The sequence below is a fragment of the Medicago sativa genome, chromosome 4 (assembly GCF_051527215.1).
Source record: "Medicago sativa cultivar Bolivia chromosome 4, Bolivia_mono, whole genome shotgun sequence".
NCBI lineage: Eukaryota > Viridiplantae > Streptophyta > Magnoliopsida > Fabales > Fabaceae > Medicago > Medicago sativa.
The window spans coordinates 93,886,351-93,908,643 of record NC_140752.1 but is presented as its reverse complement, the minus strand read 5'-3'; the positions used below and the strand labels follow the sequence as shown (position 1 = coordinate 93,908,643).

Sequence of the window (22,293 nt, the reverse complement as noted above, 5' to 3'; positions counted from 1 at the left end):
GCATGAACATGATGATTATATTTGTTGACCAAAGATGCAATGTCAAACATGGACATGTAAAAAGGCAAAAATGCGATTGACCAGTGTGTCTTGCTTGTGATAAGACCAACTGATTTTTGCGTAGGATGTAATTGACTCAAAGATCAAAGGAACGCAAACCTGCGTTACGTGCATTAGCATTAGCATCCACTCTGGTTCCTTTTAGGAACGACCAAAACACCAAAAACGTTTTACACCTGGACATTACTTGGTTTTCTTTTGTGATGTTCTTCAATTTTTACCATTACATGATGTTAAATTTAATAATACATAGTAAAAACAACATCAATAAACTTCACTTAAGCTTTGTTCTTATAGAATTTAGCTCATAAATTTTTATCATGCATGTGTATCTAATAGTAACTAATGATTTGTTTATAATCAATGATTGATATCCACTTTACTTTTTAAAGGGGACTACTCACTTTATCCCTTTCCGTTAGCCCAATCTGCTTTATGATCCCAGTTGGTACTAATCTTATATCGGGCGAATTCTATGTTCAACATTTATTGGACCAAAAGGAATTTACTTCAAAATTAATTGAGTAAAAATATAGCTTGCAAATAAATAACCGGTATTAAAATTATAAAATCTGAGAATACGCTGGTGCATAACTATAAAATCTTGTTGGTTAATATATGTATGAATATACTGACTATCATATACTCCATGAGCAATTTTCATTTATCTTCAACTCAACTATTATACTTATATTAAGATTGGAAGCAATCTTTAATAATTATATTAAGGCCAGTATTCTTTTGATGACTTTCAGATTGGGCTTGATTTGCTAACAGACAAAAGATAAATAACACAATAAAATATGCACCATGATACTGGTTCCCAAACATCAATCTCTTTTCTATATCCAACAGTGTTTCTATATATTATCCCATTGACATGGACTACTATCTATCACAGCATAACAAAAAAATATAATTACAAAGATTTTCAAGTGTCAATAGGCATAGGAAAAAATAACTAAACAAATAATTATATAATACATGCAATGCAGAACTACCATAGGGTACCAAATCCTCACTGCCTATACACTCAAGAATTAAAAAAACAGAATCCACCTTGCTCCAATAGAAGTGTGCATTGCGGTCACATTGATCCAGACAAGAAAGCGTATCGTCTCAACAACCTCCGTGGTGAAGACGATATGTACATCATGATATGATACTACATGTCACCAAAACCAAGCTCCTAATGAAGCTAAGAAATCCAGGATGCTAGAAGATCTGCCAAAATCTGGCATCCAAAACACTAGCTGCGTGAATATATATTTACACAGAAGTACCATTCTTCTGTCCTCATGTTGCTACCACCCTTTCATTTCAAAGGCGATTAAGAATAGTCCCATATATTATCTGGTCACATTTACTCTGTCAATCACATCCAATGCTCTCTTTTTGTCAATACAAAAATCAATCACAGGAACCTTGGTGTGAATTCTGTTAAAAGATAATTCCTTGCTTCTACTTGTCGTTGAGTAACTGCTACTTTTGATCAGTTTGCTGTTATCTGTCAACTCCATTTTCAGACTGTCAAAGTCCAAGCTTTTACTTTTAATGATCCCTCTAACAGGAATTTTGTTACTTACATCCTTCAGCATGATCTGCTCATCGGTTGTTAGCAATGGTGATACTGTGTTTGTAGATTGTTTATTTGTCTTTTGCAGGACAGTGCCAACATGAGACTTTATGACAGACTTGACTTCTCCAACATCACCTCCGGCCTTACTTTTGACCGCCAAGCGGTGAAGCCACAAGAGAAGTTCAAGAATATAGTTTTCTACCTTTTCTTTATCTGCATGGTGAAATGTTTCAATCCGCATTACTTCGGTCTTCATAGTTTTCTTATTTAGATCAGATCTGCAACAATCAAACAAGAATTTTGAAGGGAAAAAAAAAGTAGGAGCAAAAAATAAGGGAAAAAAGTGGAAAAAAACAAGTGTAGTTAATACAGCAGATTGTTGCTTACCCAGTGCTTGCCCACTCTCCAACCCAACCAAAACCGTGATGCGCTCTGCATCAATTTTAGAGCAACCAAACAAAAGAAAAAGAATAAGTAGTTAGTTTATATTAAAAGTATGTAAACTAAAGCTTGAAGAAAGTTTCTCAATTTTATATATACACAAAGCCAGACATCTTACTTGGCTGTGTTTGTAGCAATTGGAACCAACCAATGCAATGTTTTTTCCATCTCCTGTTTAATATCTGCTACAGTGAGCTGCTTGAGACAGATAGCAACCACATGGAAAAAACAAAAAACACAATTAAAAAAAACTGCGGTGATTGAAAGTGGAAAGGTGAAAGGCAGAAAAAAATAATATATAATAACTTTTGAACGTTTTCATTGACATTCAGATTATACACGATGCAGTGTGCTAAAACCTACTAAGGTAGTAACGAAAATCTTATGGATTAGTGTTACTTCCTTTGGTAGCCTCCTTTGTTTGGCGGCCCTTTTTGAGTATTTTGAACCTTGTACATTCTACAGTTATAGAAGTCTAATGTTGAATCTATTTCTGCATGACATTCAATGCTGGATTTATAAATCATGTAACATGCAGTTTCTGTTTGGCAGTGCACGCGTGCACACACACATATATAGCTAAGCTTTCATATTGTCTCCGCCTAAACCACTATTTTCTCAGTTTTTCATTTTTAACATTTGTAAAAGGAAAGAACCAACAGATGAGAACATACCTCTTCTGCAACATGAAATGTAGGTAATTTGGAGCGCAAAGTTAATTTTATATTAGGAGGCAAGCTCTGATATAGTGTATCCCTTGTATTTGCAGGCATAGAACTGGATCTGGCAACCTAACAAAATGAACACAAGCTTAGTACAATGCTTTTCAGCACATAAATCAGACATGGCAGTTGATAGACGTTTTTTAAAACTTATTAACGAGTAAAACTACACACGATAGTCTCTGTTAGAATACAAGAAATATCTTATAATATCATTGATATTATATTACAATATCTTAATCTTATAATAGTTTGATACAGACCATGAGCTCTAAAGTGATTCAGGCGCAAACAAATCATATGCCAATCATCAAATGATCAATAAAAAATGTACATGATCAAAGCTTGTCTTGAATCAAATAAGTAGCGACCTAGTTACCTATTCCTTTAATTAATTTTTTAATTAAGAGATACTGATAAAGCAAACTCTTGGAACTTAACCATGTTAGGAAATAATTACAGTAAAGAAGAAATACTTACTAGAGTATCCATTTGGAGCACTATATTTGCATAATGCAAAGAGAGCCCTGCAGGACCCAATCTTTGGCGATTGCTGATGGTTCGAATAAATGGTTTACGGCCATCTGCAGATATCCATCGACAGCACCCATTGCAGTTATGAAGCAAAATACAATTTTGATACAAATTGAGACCAAGAGTAATTTGATGATTCAAAATAAAGATTTCCAGAAAGTAGAAAAATTGAGACAGAGTAATTTGATGATTCAAAATAAAGATTTCCAAAAACTAGAAAAACATATTAACAAGGCTGAAATTTGTTTCTTTGGCTATCAATGATGTTAATTAACTTGTTATATTGATAACTGATGATGGTTATTCTAAATGAGATTAGAAGAGAGCAATAAAACAAACATAGCAAGTACAGCCTGAATGCCTTTAGTGAGTACATACCTGCACTGCCAAAGGCTTTATTTATCTCCAAATGCAAAAAGTGGACTATGTCTACAAGTTTCTCCATAACCTGTAAATTATTAGGTAATGAATTATACTCTGCTTTCTAAATTCTCATGTTATGCTCAAAATTAATCAACCTCGGCCAGTAAAAAACATCTGAGTCTATATACTAGTTCCAGCATTATACATGGATAAATTACTATGGAAGTATAAAAACATATAGGGTGGAAAAGAATACGAGATGAGACCATCCCATTCATCTACAGAAGAATTGTGTGGCTACCTCCTCCAAACTTCTGGACCAGAGTGACTTCTTCTTCAAGTGCTTAACCTGCTTCTTTTGGCTTCTAAGTTCTGCCTTCAAGATTGACAGACTATCGCCTATATGATGAAGAGAGACAGTTTGGGTTATATGCATATAACAAATTACCTAAAGAAATATTACCCTATACTGTGTTCAAATGTTTAGCTCGAAGTGACTTTTTCTTTAGAAGTGTTATATAATAACCATCTCTTTGTGCTTTCATAAACATTCCAAAAAGAATATGCAAATCAGGCTCCACAAAATTTAAAAAAAAAAAAAAAACATAAACCAAAAGTGTGTGCTAGGCAAATATTTACAATACCAAATTAACATTGAATTAGAAATTTTCACAAAATTTGGATCTTAATATTTTTGGTCAATAATTGCTTGCCACAAACAAGAGTTGCATGTTATGTCACGAGAATTATTCTTACCGCTTTGAGCTGCACTTGAATTGTCCTCCTCATCACGCTTATGCTGATAATCTTGTGCGAATCTATCCAAAGCATGTAACTCATGGTATAATTCCTGAGACCATAAAGAAAGATTTTTCAATTTCTTTTAGAGTTAAATTCCACAAAATAAAAGTTGAATGAAATGCAATTTGCAAACAAAATCAATATAGAGATATTTTATGAATTCCTTGATTGTACAGCAGAAAACATAATACAAAACTTTGAAGAGAAATTTTTCATAAAATCTTATGGAGCTGATATTTATAGACGACAGCATGTTGAAATTGAATACACTTTCCTATGCTGAAACGAAGGAGAAATAGAAGATGCAAACCATCGAATTCAAGTTGGATGGTTGAAATGGAGGATGGCCTCAGGTGTTCTATGTGATACAAAAGTACCGCTCGAGTTGAAGGGTAAATTTATCATACAGCTGTAAGACTGGTGACGTTGTATGGGACGGGGTGTTGGACGGTAAAGAACCAATACGAGAATAAAACGAAGTGTAGCAGAGATGAGGATGTTGTGTTGGATATGTGGTAAGATTAGACAAGATAGGAGTAGAAATGATAACATTGGAGACAGGGTTGGGGTAGCACCTATCGTAGAAAAGAATGTGGAAACTTGGCTTAGGTGGTTTGGGCATATAGAGAGAAGACTTGTACATTCCGTAGTAAGGAGAGTAGATCATATGGAGGGTAGTCAAATCACTAGAGGTAGAGGAAGACCTAAAAAGACTATACGGGAACTATTAAGAAAATTCTAGAGATTAATAAGTTGGATAGAGATATGATATATGATAGAATATCGTGGCGTCGTTGATCCATATAGCTGATCTTACTAAGTGGGATAAGGCTTTGGTTGTTGTTGTATAAATCATGATGCATATAAAAGATATCTAGCAGAACTATAAAGAAAATGGGAAAGAGAAAGAAAACCCTCTATTCAATTGACATGCAACACAAGTAAAAAGAAAGTAGAGAAAATACCTTTCAATCAAGTCCCTCAACAGTACATTTTGACAAAAATTACGAAAAGGTAATTTTTTCGGTATAAAAAGATATTTCCACTTCGGTTCGAGAATAATTAATTATTCTATTTAATTCAATGAGTAACTTTTTTTTTTTTTTGCAAATAACTGAGTAATTATTTATTGATTCAATTCACTGATTGATTCTAGTTTTATTTTTACCAAAAAAAAAACTATTTAAATGGAGAAACTATACTATACTTTTTCATCTTCTAAAGCACTACAACTTCTGGAGAAAAATTAAACATTTCTTTAGTAAAGAAATACACTCACCGCCGTATGTTGAACTAAACTCATCAATTGCTGCATTAATAACTCTGCCTCTTCTTTTGTTTGTCTTTGAGAATTAAGTTCTCTGCTAATTCTAAAATTTACAACAAAAATAATAAAAGGTTATTTTTCCATGCATTGCAAGGCTAAAAACTAGACGAATTGAGTCAATGCAATTTATATTACTTTTCAAAGTATCGATCCAAGTTGTGCCACTGAGGATCCTTTGACCGATTTCCAAAACGAATCACCTCATCAGAAAATACTTTCAATTCATCCCTGGAAACGTACCAAAAATCAAAGCAAGTTGGCATTTCAAACTAAAACAACTGAAAGTTAGTTTGTTAATGGAATCTCTGAGGTTTTGATTCAATCCATTACCTCTTGTCTGCAGCAACAATCCTTAGAAGTTCGTCCATATCCTTTGATACTAAATCTTGAACAGCCTCTAACTTAAGCACCTCTTCTTTCAAATGTTTAATATTTTTTGTTGAAAGAGATTCCATGAGACTAAAGCCCTTGACAATAGTGTTTGCAACCTCAAACGCTAAAATACCAACTTCGTTCCCCTTTGTTACAGCCCCATATGCAAAGCCACCGCCAGAATTTAAATTTGTCATGCTACTCCCAAGTGTGTCTAGAACGTCAACTGCTTTCCCGAATCCAATAGTGCCAGCTCTGCCCAGGCGTGAACTCACCTCGGAGACCTGAAATAGAAAGACATTAGTCGTCATTTTTCTCCAAAGTTGGTCAAATTAACCCCTTTCACTTGGTTCAGAAATTTTAAAATAATAAAATACTAACTCTAAATCTCCTTGATCCCCAAATTATAAATATATCCATATATCTTAAACATTGGTTCCTCATGGTTCACTCTGTTAAACATTTGCCCTTTATTGAATAGCTGTAGATAACAGTTACAATTGTATCAGCACTATTTAAATGAAAACAGTCCAGAAAAAGGGATCACAGTTTTGACCCTAATTTCTCTGAGTTTATCATAGTCTCTCTGAGTTTAACAGAGTGAACCATGAGGAACCAATGTTTAAGATATATGGATATATTTATAATTGGGCAAATTACACCAACCTCCCTTGAGGTTTAGTTAAATAACACAAACACCCCCTCTAGTTTTAAACTAAACACAAACCTCCCTTATTTTATTATCAAATTGACAAACATCACCCTTCCATTTTAACACCGTTTAATCACACTGTTAACTCTGTAGCTTTCCTTCTGCCGGGACTCTTCCACCTTGAACTTTTTATCCATGCTGCACTTTAAATTCTGTTTTCTTCTTTTTTTTTTTTTTTTTGTTACAAATTCTGTTTTCTTCTATTCTTCCTAGTACTGTATCAAGTTCATTCCAACATGAATTTTAATTTGAAGTTTATTATCTCAATTTTATAAATTCACAGTTCAACCAATTAAAAAGATGAATCTATAAATAAATTTTGAAAGAAAACTTGACTCAGAAAATATAACTAAGCACATGACAACAAATATAAATCGATCGATGGTGATTTATTCAACTGATTAATTTATTTTGTTCTGACAAATCGATTTATGAATCTATCATTTAAAAATACTATCTTTCTTATTTCATGTTGTAATGCTATGATTTTGACTAATATGAAGGATTTTGCTTCGATTACTTACAAGGAATTTGAGAATGGGTTTCAATTTTAGAGGTGCCGAGGAAGGAAGCTAGAAAGTTTGGTAACGGTGACTAACAGAGTAAATATGAGGGGAGGTAAATGTTTTTTACAAACTAGAGGGGGTGTGAGTGTCATTTAATAAAACCTCAAGGGAGGTGGATGTAATTTTCTCTTCAATAAATACATAATTACACAATTATAACTGTACAATAATATAGAATATGTTGGTTTGACTTGCAATCAAGTCTGTGCAAATCTGCTGGTTTAATGACCAACAAATCAGCACCAAATCAGCACTAATGAATAATTCTGCTTTCAATTCTATTGACACACTCTGCGTTTCTCTCCTCACGTTGGACAAAACTCACTCTCAATTTGAAATGAGGATAAAGAAGAAAAATGTAACATGTGGTTGTGGAATAAAATAACCAACAGTGAAAATGGGAAAGTAACAGAAAATATAGGAGGTAGTGGAACTTGGGCAGCAACAATCCTTTCTGTTTAATGTGTAACACTTTCTGAGCCACTGACAAGTGACAATCAACTCGGATGCCAAATGAGAAGTATCCAAGCACTTGGTGAACCCACCCTAAAAATCTAGCTATCAAGGGGAAAGAACCAAGCCATTTAACTGCTCCACCGAGCATTCTGTACTGCCGGATGTGGGACTTGGGCACCCCATAATATCCAAGTTCCTATCAGATTCTTGAGGTGAGCGAGTATGTACAACTGGAATGAAGTTTGGCTCAATTGCTAAACTGATGTAGAGTACAAACTGCTAAATGGGAAAGATTATTTGGAAATCGTCATCGCACGACAAAATAGTGTCACCATTCCAAAACCTCAAAAATCAATCCTTGCATTAATTTCGTTCCCCAAAAGCTATCCATTCAATTTGAAATAAGAGAGTAACTTAACAAAACCTCACCGAAATTTCATTCCCAATTGCTTCCAGCTCATAATTCAAAAACAACAATATAATTATAAAAGATGCAATTTTAGGACAATTCTACTTTCACCCTCTATCTATCTAAACTCAATCCATCGCCAATTACAATATGTTTTGTGATTCATCAACATACCTGATTTGTCTAAGATTACTAATTGATCAAGACCTTGTTGGGATAAACGACTTAATTAAGTGCTTCTAAGTGTTCATGTGTAAGCTATTTTCATAACAAAATTAAAATAAAGTCAAATTGTTTTCGTGTAAGCTATCATGGAGAGTATGTAAAAATAAGCCGAAAACAGCTTATGGACATGCCATAAACTATTTCCATAAGCACTCCCAAATAGTCTCACAAGTGTGGCCGGTACATAAACTCAAATAAGTCAATGCAGACATATAAATTCAGAGATTGAACACTTGAACGGAATGCTATGAAACAAACAAGAGAATGGTGAAACTGAACAAACCTTAGCAACAGCAGCTTGTCTTGATCTTACTGACCTAGACTTATGTGAAAAAGAATCAGCATAGCGTGGAATCCCATCATAGAAATCATCATTCCTAGTTTCTGCAGCAACACCAACAGCTTCTTCTTCTTCTTCTTCCTTTTTCTTACTATCCACACCCTCCTTTGCACTTGTCAAATCACTAACATGCTTATGATTATTCTTCTTATTACCAACACCAGATTTATGATTACCATAGTGTTCTTCCTTCTTGGTTAAAGCCTTATTACCTTTTGTAGACTTGGAACAAAGACCACCCATATCAAAAAATTCAATCTTTAAGCAAGAAAAACTTGAGTGATAGCTCAGGAACCAAATATAGAAACAAAACAACCTTTTTATTTAATGAAAAAACAGTAATAGTGTGGTAACTGAAAAAGGAAAGAATAGGTTGAAGTTTTGGTTGTTTAAAGAGAGAAATTAAGGAGTTAAAAATGGTGAGAAAAAAGAAGATTGAAAAAATGGGAAGAAAAAGTCCACACTCAACACCCAATTGGTTGCAAAAAGTATATAATAATATAAGATAAAAAATGATAGTTTAATGTTATGTTAAGACAATCAAAGAGACATGAGGCGGCGATTGTGGTCGGTCATGTTCAACCTTCTCCGCAGGAGGGCGTACCAAACAACAACGAGTATTTGCGTATGAAATCTGTCTTTGGACTTTCCATCCATTACTACTTTGACCTCTTTTAATACTTCTTGTAATTAAGCTAGTACTCCCTCCGGTCCTATTTATAAGAAAAAATTGACTTTTTAGATTCATTCAATAATTGATGTATCTATCCTAGAAATAGACCAAATACATCAACTATTCAATGAATCAAAAAAGTAAATTGTTTCTTATATATAGGACCGGAGGGAGTATATTACACCCTCCGTCCCGTTTTATCTGAGCCAGTTTGGTTTTTCACACAGATTAAAAAAATGTATAAATAAAGGAGAAAGTGAAATATATTGTATTGGGAATGATGAAAGTTGTATTGAAAATTGAAATGACTCAGTTATTTTGGGACACTTTTTTTTAGAAAATGGGTCAGATATTCCGGGACGGAGGGAGTACAAATTTTTGTTTCAATTATGATTATGATGTTTGAACATTCAAGTTTTCATATCAGAGCCATGTACCTTAACTCAATTGACATGGACAATGCATAATATAGGTAAGATTTGGAATTTAAATGCCGACCACCACAAAAAAAACATGTAATAAAAAATATATGAAAGAAAATAGAATGTGAAGTTAGTTTGATGGAACTTTTCTCGGATTTTAAATAAGCTCTGAATCTTTTTATAGCTGCATATTTTCAATGTAAAAGTTATTATTTTTAAATGTTAAACAATACATTTTGTTAGCATTTTTTTTATTAAAAAGAAAATCCCATAATGACAAAAAAAAAAAACACTGCAAATTGATCTTCTTGCGGGTCAACCAAGCAGGGCACACTCACCAATCAATTACTAGAACACGAGCTTACGAAACTCGAAAAAGCATTAGTACCTTTTTCTAGAACATGACAAATGAAGATTTGATTTATGCCATCAATCGGCAGTGGGAACAAACAATTGAAATTGACCGTTCCCGTGTGTAACCAAACTCATGTTTCTACATTTTCTTTTTAGACTCCTGCAATAGCTATACGTGAGAACCTTTTAGTGTGTGTTTGGTTCAACTTTGAATATAATTGATTCTGACAGAATTGATTCTGATAGAATTGATTCTGACAGAATTGATTCTGAGAGAATTGATTTATGTTTGGATACAATTATGTAGAACTGATTTATGTTTGGATACAATTATGTAGAATTACTTTTGAATGTATAATTACTAAAATAGACATAGCTAAAGGAGAATTGATAAAGAAGGAGAATTGATAAAGGGCAATAAAGGAAAATAATAGGTTGTAATAATAAAATATAATATTTACTGTTTATAATTGATTCTAGAAAAGCTAGAAGTTAGGATTTGTAGCTTCATGGAGAATTGCTTTTGGAGGATAAAAGCAATTCTGAAAAGTCAAACCAAACACATTGTTTTTGGCTAGAATTGCTTTTGGCACTGTAGAGAATTGCTTTTAGCTGGGCAGAAGCTGAACCAAACAGGCCCTTAGTAGATGATCTGTGTCTGAGTGGATTCGAATCCATTTTTCAAAGATTGTCATGCACAACTTTGCTTATATAAGAGCATCCACAATGGAGACCCTCAACTTTGAGGTCTTAAATGGGTCCCACATTGACACATCACTTTTTTATTATTTTTTAATAATAGTACCTAATAGGTACTCAACCACTACAATGGAGATCCTCCAACAAAAGGTCTAAATAGGACCCACCAATAACATTAAAAAATCAAGGTAAATTGCAATTGAAAAGCAATAGTACAATGACATTGATTATTTTAAGCAAAAGTAATGTGGGACCCACTTAAGCATTGAGGTCTTAAGTGAGACCCTGGGTCTTAGAAGACCCCCAAAAAATTTCTCCACAATGGGAGTACCTATTAGGTACCGGGTCTTAAATAGTTAAGACCCTACCATTGTGGATGGTCTAAGCAAACAATTAGTATTGATCTTGATCTTTAGCCTAAACAATAGTGATTTTTTGTCCCCAAAATTGCAACTTTTGGTCCAAAATTGGTACTCCCTCTGTTCCTTTATATGTGTCGTTTTTACCCAATTTGCTACAACTAAGGCAGAGCATAATTAGCTCTCTTTTTCCTTTTCTACCTTTAATATCTTTAGTATAACTTTTCCTTGGTACTCCAAATGCATGACTCACGTTCACTACATACAGTAAATGCATGGATCACATTTAAAGCAATAACTTGAATGAATCTAAAAGTGAAAAGTTTCTTACATTTGAGACCAGAGGAAGTATTTCCTGATAACTACTATTGCTTTAAATGTGATCTACATGATTTTGGTAAACAAACACAAAGCAATTTATACTTCTAATTTTTAATTAAAGGAAAATGCTAACGAATATTCTAAGAACACTTTTTAAAAACTTTAATCAGTAAATTTTTATGGGATATTGTGCATTCAATATATCGAAAATTAAAATGCTGAACTTTTTAAAGAATAATTTTTTAATTGAGAAACTTTAAAGAGTGTTTTGAAAACACTCGTTAGCAAGAGCCTAAATTAGGGTGCGTTTGTTTCAGCTTTGAAAAAAAATAGATTTTGGGTTAGTAGAATTAGAGATTTTTTTTAGAGATTTTGGGCCCGTTTGTTATAGCTTTTTTAAGGAAAAAATCACATTTTTTAAAAAAATAATCACTTTTAAGAGTTTTGCATCAGTTTGTTACAGATTTTTAAAAAAATCAGAATCTAAAAAAAATCTAAAAACAGCTTCAAATGAGAAGCTGTTAAGAGCAGCTTCTCAAAAAATAGATTTTTTAGAGGAGAGAGAAAATATGGATCTAAAGATTGAACTAATTTTGTAACAAAAAATCCCTTTTATATAGCTGTATCCAAACAAACTAGATTATTTGTTTAAAAAAAGTGATTTTCATTACGGTAAACAAACGCAAAATAGATTCTAATTTTTCATAAAATCTCTAACAAATAATCTCTAAATTATTTTATGTCAAAATCACTTTTATTTTAATCCGTAACAAACGGACTGTATGTTTACTAACATAAAAATCATTTTTTTAAGATTTAAAGTTCTTACACTTGAGTTCCTTGTACTTAAAAAAAATAGATTTTGGAAAAGCTACTTGAAATACCTTTTTATTTTGAGGCTAAAAATGATTTTTTTTTTTAACAAAATGAATTTTTTAAAAATCTCAAACAAACACTAAAAAAATGAAAAAAGTGATTTTTTTAGTTAAAAAAATCTCAAATAAACGGGCCTTTAGTAACAGTACGATAATTGGTCAAAAAAAGTAACAGTATGATAATCACTTTTTGTGAAAAGCTGAAATGGTGAGTAGGACGAAAATGGGAACGCCCGGGCAGCGGTCTGAAATAATGAGCACACGCACGAACACACAAAAACCACGTAGACACAACATACAGACAGACAAGAGAGAGAGACAAAAAGCGCTAAACTTTAACACCAAACCAAACAACAAAAAAGGTAATAAAAAATAAAAATAAAAAAATTAAATAGAAGCTTACTGTTTGTTGTTGTGTTGTGTTCATCAGAAGAAGAAGAAGAAGACCGTGTGTTTGTTCGTTTGTTCTGCTTCTTCCATCCGTACATAATCATAATCATAATCATAATCATAATCATAATCAAGTGGTTCCATTTCATCTTCTCTCTCATGACCTCAATCATCCTTATTTGAGGATATGAGCTCCACCAATTTAACTGGTTTTGTCTTGGCACTCATTTCAAGTGCTTTCATTGGCTCCAGTTTCATCATCAAGAAAAAGGGTCTTCAACTTGCCAGAGTCAACGGCCCTTCTGCTAGTAACTACCTTTATCTTTCTTCTTTTTAATTAATAAATAATTCTATTTTTTACAATGTTCATGGTTGTGTTTTTGCATTCTAATTTTCAGGTGTTGGTGGCTATGGTTATTTGCTTCAACCTCTCTGGTGGGTCGGAATGCTTACTAGTATGTACCTTTGTACTTGTCTTTTCAATTTTCAACCTCTTTTTTTGTTTTCAATTATTCACTTGAACTTGATTTGGAGATTTTGTTACAGTGATTGTTGGAGAGATTGCTAATTTTGTAGCATACATGTACGCCCCTGCTGTGCTTGTCACTCCATTAGGTGCTTTGAGTATTATTGTTAGGTAAACTTTCATTTCTATTTCTATGAGTGTAAATCAGTTTTACACTAACATCATCTCTATTTCCATGTGGAATGATTTTATTCGATGTTAGTGTAAAATGTCAGTGTAAAACTAGTTTACCCTTTACACTGGCGTGTGTGTGTGTATCTTTTCAATCCTTCTATTTAAGGATTCGGTTTCAGTGTTTACTTACTTTTTACCAAATTAGCTTTTTTAATCACTCACTGAGCTAACAATTTCTGTGGAATTGGCTAGTGCTGTCTTGGCACATTTCCTCTTGAAGGAAAAGCTACAGAAAATGGGCATGCTGGGGTGTCTTATATGCATTCTAGGATCCACTATTATTGTACTGCATGCACCGCAAGAGATGTCGCTTAGTTCTGTACAACAGATATGGAAATTGGCCATTCAACCTGGTATTCTTCTATTGTGCCATAATGCCCGTGTCTATATGATTCATGTGATTTTCCTGATTATTGCTTTCTTTTTTGGCCTACAGCATTTCTCATGTACACGACCTCTGCTATTGCCATAACATTGTTCTTGGTTTTGTATTGTGCTCCTCGCTATGGCCAATCTAATATTTTGGTTTATATTGGAATTTGCTCTATAGTTGGGTCTTTGACTGTAAGTGATTCTACCTAGTTATCTTTGTTTCAATATTCTTGTATGCTCTATCATCTAATATTCGACTAAATTATATACCAAATCCAACCATTTGTTTTGTGTTTCCAATAAAACTTCCTTTTATTTCACAGATTATGAGCGTGAAAGCGATTGGCATTGCAATCAAACTTACATTAGAAGGTGCAAACCAGATTTTCTATTTTCAGACATGGATTTTTACAATGGTTGCTATCACATGTATCATTATCCAACTCAATTACCTTAATATGGTTAGTATCACTTATTTTATTGTTAACATAACATAATTTTAGCATTAAATTTTTCAAGTTTTGTTCTGGCTGTGGTGAAACTTCTAATTACTGAAAACTATGTGGACCCTGCATTATTGTTTAAAACTATTATTTTAATTTCGGCATTAAGGGAAGATATACGCGTTCATGTATGCAGACTGCTTATGAAATCTTGACGTGAAAATCTTCATTCTTACTGGTTTTTTTGCTATGATGCATTGATGAAATATTGTATACTATCTAATCCTCTAACCAAGAATTTACTGATTTCTAGGACTAGTACAACAACTTTTTTAAAGTGAGCTTTAGTTATCTACTCCTTCACCAATGTTTGCAATTTTACCATAAGAAAGCGGACTGATTGTAAACGATAGGTACCGGTCCATCTTACTGTCTAGATTGATTAAATTTATTTTAATAATAATCATTATAGAAAACCCTAAATCAAGTTTGTCCTCTTCTTTCTTATTTTTCTTCCCCTTTTCGAGTCTCAGTAATCAATAGTGTAGTTTACTTATTTCATGGGCCAAATATATAGTTTCTTTCTAATCAATTATAGGAACTATGTTGATTGTGGTATAGTAATCCTCAATTTGGAACAGAACTATTATATTAAATAGTCAATACTGTACTTAAGGCTGCAAAAGAAACATTTATTTTTTCACTTGGCGGTTGAGTATGAATAAAATCTTTCTGCCTGCTATTCAGGACCATTTGGAATAACATGTTTGGTTTATCTTTCCATTATAGTAAACGATCTAGCTTTTTTGGTGATTTCTTATTCATATATCATCCAGTTATGTATTATACGGGAAATCATTTTTCATGTCCATTTTCTTTTTTGGTCACTAACTAATAACTATATTATCATGCCTGTATTTTGTTTTCATTGCAATTCTTTTTTTCACAACACGTGCCCATTGAAGTTTTGTTCTAAATAAACCTGCATACCAAATTATAACTGTTTGAAGGCTATACGAGCTGAAGTCACTTCCTTGATTGATTTACTAGATTTTGTTTCCATATTTTTATTTTTCATAATTTTCATGTTATTTGATCTTCAATATAGCTTCTGTTGTGATCAACTCTTGCGCGGTTGCAGGCATTGGATAACTTTAACACAGCAGTTGTTTCTCCAATCTATTATGCATTGTTCACAGCTTTTACAATATTAGCCAGTGCAATTATGTTTAAGGTTGGTGTTGCACATAATCATAATATGGAAATTTGTTCATCAAAGGAGAGGTTTTATGGTTTAATTATTTTTTAACTCCTGTCTGTAGGACTATTCTGGTCAAAGTATAGGCAGTATTGTGTCAGAGCTATGTGGTTTCATAACTATTTTATCTGGAACATTTCTATTACATGGTACAAGAGAGCCAGACCCTCCAGTCAATCCAGGTAATACCTCAAACACTGAAATGTATTGTAAAAACTTGGATGATATAAGCTCCTTATAATTATCTGTGCCAATAAAGGGAAAGAATTGCTGCAGAATTATGCTTTGTTTTCAACATATCTTGATTTCGGAAAAGGTTAACAGTTATAGATAACAATTATTTATTTTTTACCATCTTTGGTACTACACCAAGTAAACTACACAAACCTCCCACGAATAGTATTTTTTTTAAGTCAATTATAAATACAAACATATTCTTTTGTTTTAAATTATTTTACCAACCTCCACGAAGTTTTTTCACTCCCATGGGCTCATACAGATATTCGCACGTCGATGACTCTGTGTTTGGGAAAGATTAAATAAGAGGTAATCTATAGTTCTATATTATGAAACTATCTGGAATTGGATGGGGTTTTTCCATAGCCAGTAAGTTTTACGAAGCTTAGGACAAGTCAATGTATTTTCTCTTTCTGGTCAAAGAATATTTGAATAATATATCATTAGAATGAGAGAAGGAAAGAAAAACTAGGTAGATGGTGGGGGAAGCCTCCTACATAGAAAAACATTCAGAGTATATCCAACTATAGTGGCTGAGAAATGCAATTAAGCAGTCAAGTTCCCTTGTATATCAGTTATAGAAATTCTCCTGAAATTACATTGAGTTCAACACAAAAAGATAAGCCAAAAAAAAAGGGACATGTGGAACTATATGCCAAAAAATAAAAAAAATGTTATTCCATGTATGTTGATATTTAGGAGTTATAAGGTTGTTGGGGTGGGATAACTATTATCAAGTGGAATGAGAAGAAAGTTTAGGGTTCTATCTCTACTCCCAACAAAAATACCAACTAAATACCATTTGTCATAGATATGTTGATCAATGTAATTTTAATGATTTAACTGCTACTTGGAAATCATTGGTAGGGGGCAACATAAAAGTCCTGAGGTCTATTAAATTGATTTTATGTTATCTTATCTTCTTATTTAAAGATATACTCCAATTGAGCTCAATTGGTTGATGAGGTCTACCAAAGGACGAATTGTTCAGGAGAACCTGAGTTCGATTCCGGGGTGAAATTCTTAGTCAACTTTACTTACCTCCTGACAAAAGTGTACGATTATTTTACACTGACAGAACATACTTATTAAACTCTGGAAATAATTACCCTTTTAAAAAACAAACAAACTCTTTTTTCTTTGTCACAACAAATATACTCTTAAGACATTATTCAAAAAAATTAAATATACTCTTTTTTCAAGGGAACTGAATAGTCTTGAAAAATTATTCAAATTGTAATGCACTTCGTTATATTATACTCCCCAGAATAAAATATAAACCAAAAGAGTAATTGAAAAGTTGATGCATGTAGACTAAATTTTTAACCGCATGCATTGATATTTCAACTACCACTTTTGTTTATATTTCATTTCGAATGGAATATGTCAAGCATGTTCATCTAGACTACAACAGTCAACAAAACATTTTTTTTTTTTTTTTAATCTAAAAACTATTTAACTTGGTTTTTAAAATTAAATTTATTATAAATGAAATAAACTTAGGGGATCTGATCTCATTTTAGAGGATCTTCTGACGCAAGCACGATGATTTTTTCCTTCTATCATCAAAATTTGTGATAATTAATTTAACTTGCATACACTTATCAAATCATGTGGCTGTAGTTTAGTGGTAAGAATTCCACGTTGTGGCCGTGGAGACCTGGGCTCGAATCCCAGCAGCCACATTTTTTATTTTATTTTTTATTTTCTCACTTTCTTTGGTTTGCTCTAATCTATCGGTGCCTTCTCTCGTCGTCCATGCTTCAGGCTAATTGGGCATAAACATAAGTTTTTTTTTTTGGAAATTCCGCTTTCATTGCGGTTCGTCTAATTGCAGCATTTGGGTTGTCATCATTGCATCCTCCAACACCTTCATTGTGTGAAAGGGTGAATTTAGTCTCACATTACCTAGAGATATGGTATGTGTAATGTTTATAAAGCATTGTCATCCCTGACCTTATAAGCCGGTTTCGTAAGGATGAGTTTAGTCCAATAATTTATTTATTTTTTGAAATCTCTTGTACTACATCCTTACAATTTTGGACTCCTTTAGTAAATTACATAAATCTCCCACGAGGTTTAGAAACTCATTCAAACATCTTCTATTGTTTGAATATTTAGTCAACCTCCATGAATAGTACTTTTTCTGGTCCACTTACTTGTAAATGTTTAAATTAGAGGTAATCTATATTATGAACAAGTCAATGTATTTTTTATACCCCATCAGTTTGACCAAGATTAGGACAAGTCAATGTATTTTATTTTTTTGGTTAAAGAAGAATTGAAGAACATATCCTTAGAAAGAGAGAAGGAAAGAAAAACTAGGTAGGTGGTGGGAAGCCTCCTGCATAGAAAAACAATCATAGCATATCCAACTATAGTTTCTTAGAATTGAAATGCAATTAAGCAAACAAGTTTCGTTAAATATCAGTAATAGAAATTCCCCTGAAATTACTATGAGATGAGCACCAAAGATAACCCAAAAAAATACAAAAATATTTTGCAATAAATGGAAGGCACAAAAATTCCTTGAAAATATCGAGATTCCTCCAGTCTCCAAATAAATTTACCTAAGAATTTCATGAACTACATACTCATAATAGTATAGTCTCATTGTTGCTGTGAAAATCTTTAAACCAGGAGGAAGGTTATTTGTTTGTAGCTTTACTTTCATGAAGGGGGAGACCGTTTCTGCAAGTAGAATCAGAAAGTAGCTGTAGTATAGTATGTGAACGGTGTTACTCATTACTCTATGAATAACTTCTTTAAGTTTTCTTCTAATCTCTTTTGCTGTGTCTTACCCATCTATCATAAAACTTAAGTTTTGCTTGTATTGGTCTTTATCAAATACGGAGGAAATTTATTATTAATATCTTATGCTCAAGCAAGTCCTCTTTGTTTAGTGTTTACACTGCTAAGTGAATATTCATTTCTGAGATATTTGTATGTGGATAAGTACTTTTCTTAAGATGCTTTTCAATTTTGAGAACTGGACATCAAGAAGAGAGATTCGTGAGTTTTCTATAGTCAATGTACTGTAACATCTTGTTCTATTATTTAGGTAAGGGTTATATTGTCAGCATTAAGGACAAACTAATGATACTGGAAAATGGAAATCATTTGCTGATAACTGATGCTGTTTTCTAAAAGTGAATACATTATCTGATTATTATTCTCCGCATACAGATTTATATTCACCATTGTCTCCAAGAGTATCATGGTATTTCCAAGGCAACAATGAATCCTGGAAACAGAAAGAGGAGGATGTGTCACCCTTCAATTTAATAGCAATTATACGACAAGATCATTTCAAGTGACAGATGGCTTAAACCACAAGAAGTTTCATATATTATCTTCTGCTATATCCATACAATGAGACGCTAAACATAGCATCCTTACTCTATCACTGGTCATCGCACTGTGCTGGCAGAGAGGAGATGGTACTTCGTTTTTTCAGAATCGGTTCACTGGTAGCATGTCAAATGAAGGCTTGAGTGCTCATGTTTGAAAAGGGTTGATTAATCACCATGTTTGCCTTCTGTATCCCTTTTGTATTCCTTTCTCTAGTGTATTTCTTGTTGGTTTTTCCTACACCACACTTTCTTTTTATTCTTTCTAATTTTTTTCCCATGATTTTTTTTTTGGGTTTGTAGAGTGAATGGTTCCTTGTTGTGGTGTTTGGTAAATGTAGAAGCTAATCCTTGTATGTTGATCTTTAGGAGTTATAAGGTTGACTTGATTGTTGAGGTGACACAACTTTTAACGAGTCATATGATAAATAAGTTGAGTGCTCGTTGCTCGACCTCTACTCCCAACAAAAGTACGAATTATTTGACATTTGTCGCTCCAAAATAAATATGTTGATCAGTGTAATTTTAATGATTTAACGGGCACTTGGATATTATTAGTAGGATATTTTCCATGATTGGAAAATATAAAAGTCTGAGGTCTATTATTAATTTGAGAAAACACCATTTCACTTTTTTTTCTTCTGATTATTAAAATTATTTATATTTTGTTTTTAACAAAGTCACTCACACTAGGAAAATAAGTTGATTTGGTTTAGTTTTTTTTTAAATAAAGTTGATTTAGTTTAGTAAAAAGTATTAAAGTAGTATTTGTATAAATCCAAATATCCTTACATTTTCTGAAAAAAAAAATTGTCTTTTCAAGAAATAGTTTGGGTAAGAAAATTAAAATATCTAAATTAAATGGGGGCTATTGTGCTAAAATTATACTGATGCAGATCTTATATAAAAGAGCAACAATTTGTTAAAAAAAAAAAGCTCTTATATTTTGGGACGGTCAAAATATATAAAAAATAGTGAAAATAATCACCTATTTAAAAAATAATTAGACTTAAATGATAATAGTTAGATGAAATGACAATAGTCATCGAAAATTCACACATACAAGTGGATAGTCGGGTTCAAATCCCGGTCGGCTTAGTAGTTTTGACATTTTTGTCGGTTGAGTTAGAACTTGTAGACTACACAACAATCAACAAAGCATGTTAATCTTTTACACTAAAACAAAAGCATGTCAATCTTTTTTATCAACAAAATTTTAACTTGATTTTTAAAATTAATTTTTTTATCCTTAAAAAAAATTAATTTTGTTATATAATGTAATAACTCTGGAATCTGATCTAATTTTAGAGGAACTTCATGTTGAAAGTTTAAATCCCGACGCAAGTAGGAAAAAACTGTATATCATAGAAATCTAAGACGTAATTAAGATAACTCGCATGAGGTTATCACATCATGTGGCTGTAGTTTAGTGGTAAGAATTCCACGTTGTGGCCGTGGAGACCTGGGCTCGAATCCCAGCAGCCACATTTCCTTTTTTATTTTTATTTTTCAAGCATTCATTTATTTTATTTTTTAGAAAAAAAAATCATCTGATAGGTTGGGTAGATAAAGACCACCTTTATTTTTATTTTTCAAGCATTCATTTATTTTAGGGTTAATTATGTTTCTAGTCCCTATAAAATAGCGACCTTGTAAGTTTAGTCCTTACTTAATTTTAATAGCATTTTTAGTCCCTAATTTTGTTTTTTTGCCCTGAGTATTAGTCCCTACTCAATTCAAATTTGTTTAATTTATGCTTAAACTCTTAAATTTTTGAACAATTTTTTGCAGACATGTTTAGAACATTACTAAAAGTTCCTCCGCAAAAAATTATCGCAAAATTTGATTTCTACATCCAGATTTTATTACTTTTTATCTTTAACTTTTGTCGTTTTAAAAAATTCATATTTAATTCATTTCATGTCTGAAAATTCTAAATTTTAGTAAACGAACCTTTCATAGTGTTCTAATCTTGTCTCAAAAAAATCGTTCAAAAATTTAAGAGTTTAAGGATAATTAATCAAACTTTGTTTTAGCAGGGACTAAAATTATAAGTAAATTTTTTTTTATAGGAACTAAAAATGCTATTAAAATTAAGTAAGGACTAAACTTACAAGGTCGCTATTTTATAGGGACTAGAAACATAATTAACCCTTTATTTTATTTTCTAAAAAAAATCATCTGATAGGTTGGGTAGATAAAGACCGCCGGTTAATAAAGAATTACGATATTTTTTTTTTTTTTGAAAAAAAAAATTACAATATTATTAATTCTGGGGGAAGATAGCATCATTTCTAAGAAAAAGCTAACAAATTTACTAAATATGATAAGACAGGAAAACAGGGACATTAATTTTTTATGAATTTTCTTTAATAGTGACTATGGAACAAACATAAATTTTGCTTCTATTCTATGTATTTTCTTTACCATACGATGTTTATATTTCACAAGTAATTACTTAAGTTTAGGCATTTGATTGGTTTTTTCTACATTACCCTCTCTTGTTTAGGGGGTATTTACCCCTTCAAGATATCAACCAATCAAAATGTAATATACAAATGTAACATTAAATGTCAAATAAATGAGTCAATTTTTTCTATAAAAAAAATGAATTTTAATAAGGTAACTTTTAATTTTTATTTAATTATATTTAGGTATACAATCTTAATTAATTTACACTATAGGGTTTGTAACAATTAAAATTTCAACCCATCATGGCTGTGTTTGGTAACACGAATAAGCTAGCTTATAGCTTGTTGGACTAGCTTATAAGTTTGTTTTGATATAATAAGATGTGTTCGGTAAAAAGCTTTTTCCACTAGCTTATAGCGTTTTTTGAGAAGCTATTTCAAGTAGCTTTTGAGCTTATAACTGGTAGTTTTTTTATATTTTCTTCCAATTTTAACCCTATTAATTTAATTTAATTATTTTTT

At 32.2% G+C, this 22,293-nt stretch overlaps 2 protein-coding genes and 2 non-coding genes across 4 annotated transcripts; 3 read left to right on the top strand and 1 right to left on the bottom strand.

Annotated features, from left to right (window-relative positions):
• Window positions 1-877: 877 nt before the first annotated feature.
• Window positions 878-9,556, bottom strand: LOC146933980 (protein PSK SIMULATOR 1-like). Its single transcript, XM_085705796.1, has 12 exons — window positions 8,851-9,556; window positions 6,158-6,483; window positions 5,963-6,055; window positions 5,780-5,870; window positions 4,456-4,549; window positions 4,001-4,098; window positions 3,715-3,784; window positions 3,283-3,386; window positions 2,755-2,871; window positions 2,199-2,275; window positions 2,027-2,071; window positions 878-1,917 (listed from the first exon to the last, which is right to left on the bottom strand). Exons 1-12 carry the CDS (start codon window positions 9,148-9,150, stop codon window positions 1,410-1,412), a joined length of 1,923 nt encoding a protein of 640 aa, XP_085561922.1. The 5' UTR covers window positions 9,151-9,556; the 3' UTR covers window positions 878-1,409.
• Window positions 9,557-13,029: 3,473 nt separating this feature from the next.
• Window positions 13,030-19,866, top strand: LOC146933978 (putative magnesium transporter NIPA6). The gene is made up of 9 exons (XM_085705791.1): window positions 13,030-13,308; window positions 13,399-13,455; window positions 13,547-13,637; window positions 13,893-14,053; window positions 14,137-14,264; window positions 14,396-14,533; window positions 15,657-15,749; window positions 15,838-15,955; window positions 19,197-19,866. Exons 1-9 carry the CDS (start codon window positions 13,188-13,190, stop codon window positions 19,325-19,327), a joined length of 1,038 nt encoding a protein of 345 aa, XP_085561917.1. The 5' UTR covers window positions 13,030-13,187; the 3' UTR covers window positions 19,328-19,866.
• TRNAH-GUG (transfer RNA histidin (anticodon GUG)) lies at window positions 17,624-17,695 on the top strand. The gene has a single exon. It is a non-coding gene; the product is annotated as a tRNA-His (tRNA).
• Window positions 19,867-20,775: 909 nt separating the features above from the next.
• On the top strand, window positions 20,776-20,847 carry TRNAH-GUG (transfer RNA histidin (anticodon GUG)). The gene has a single exon. It is a non-coding gene; the product is annotated as a tRNA-His (tRNA).
• The last annotated feature ends 1,446 nt before the right edge of the window (window positions 20,848-22,293 follow it).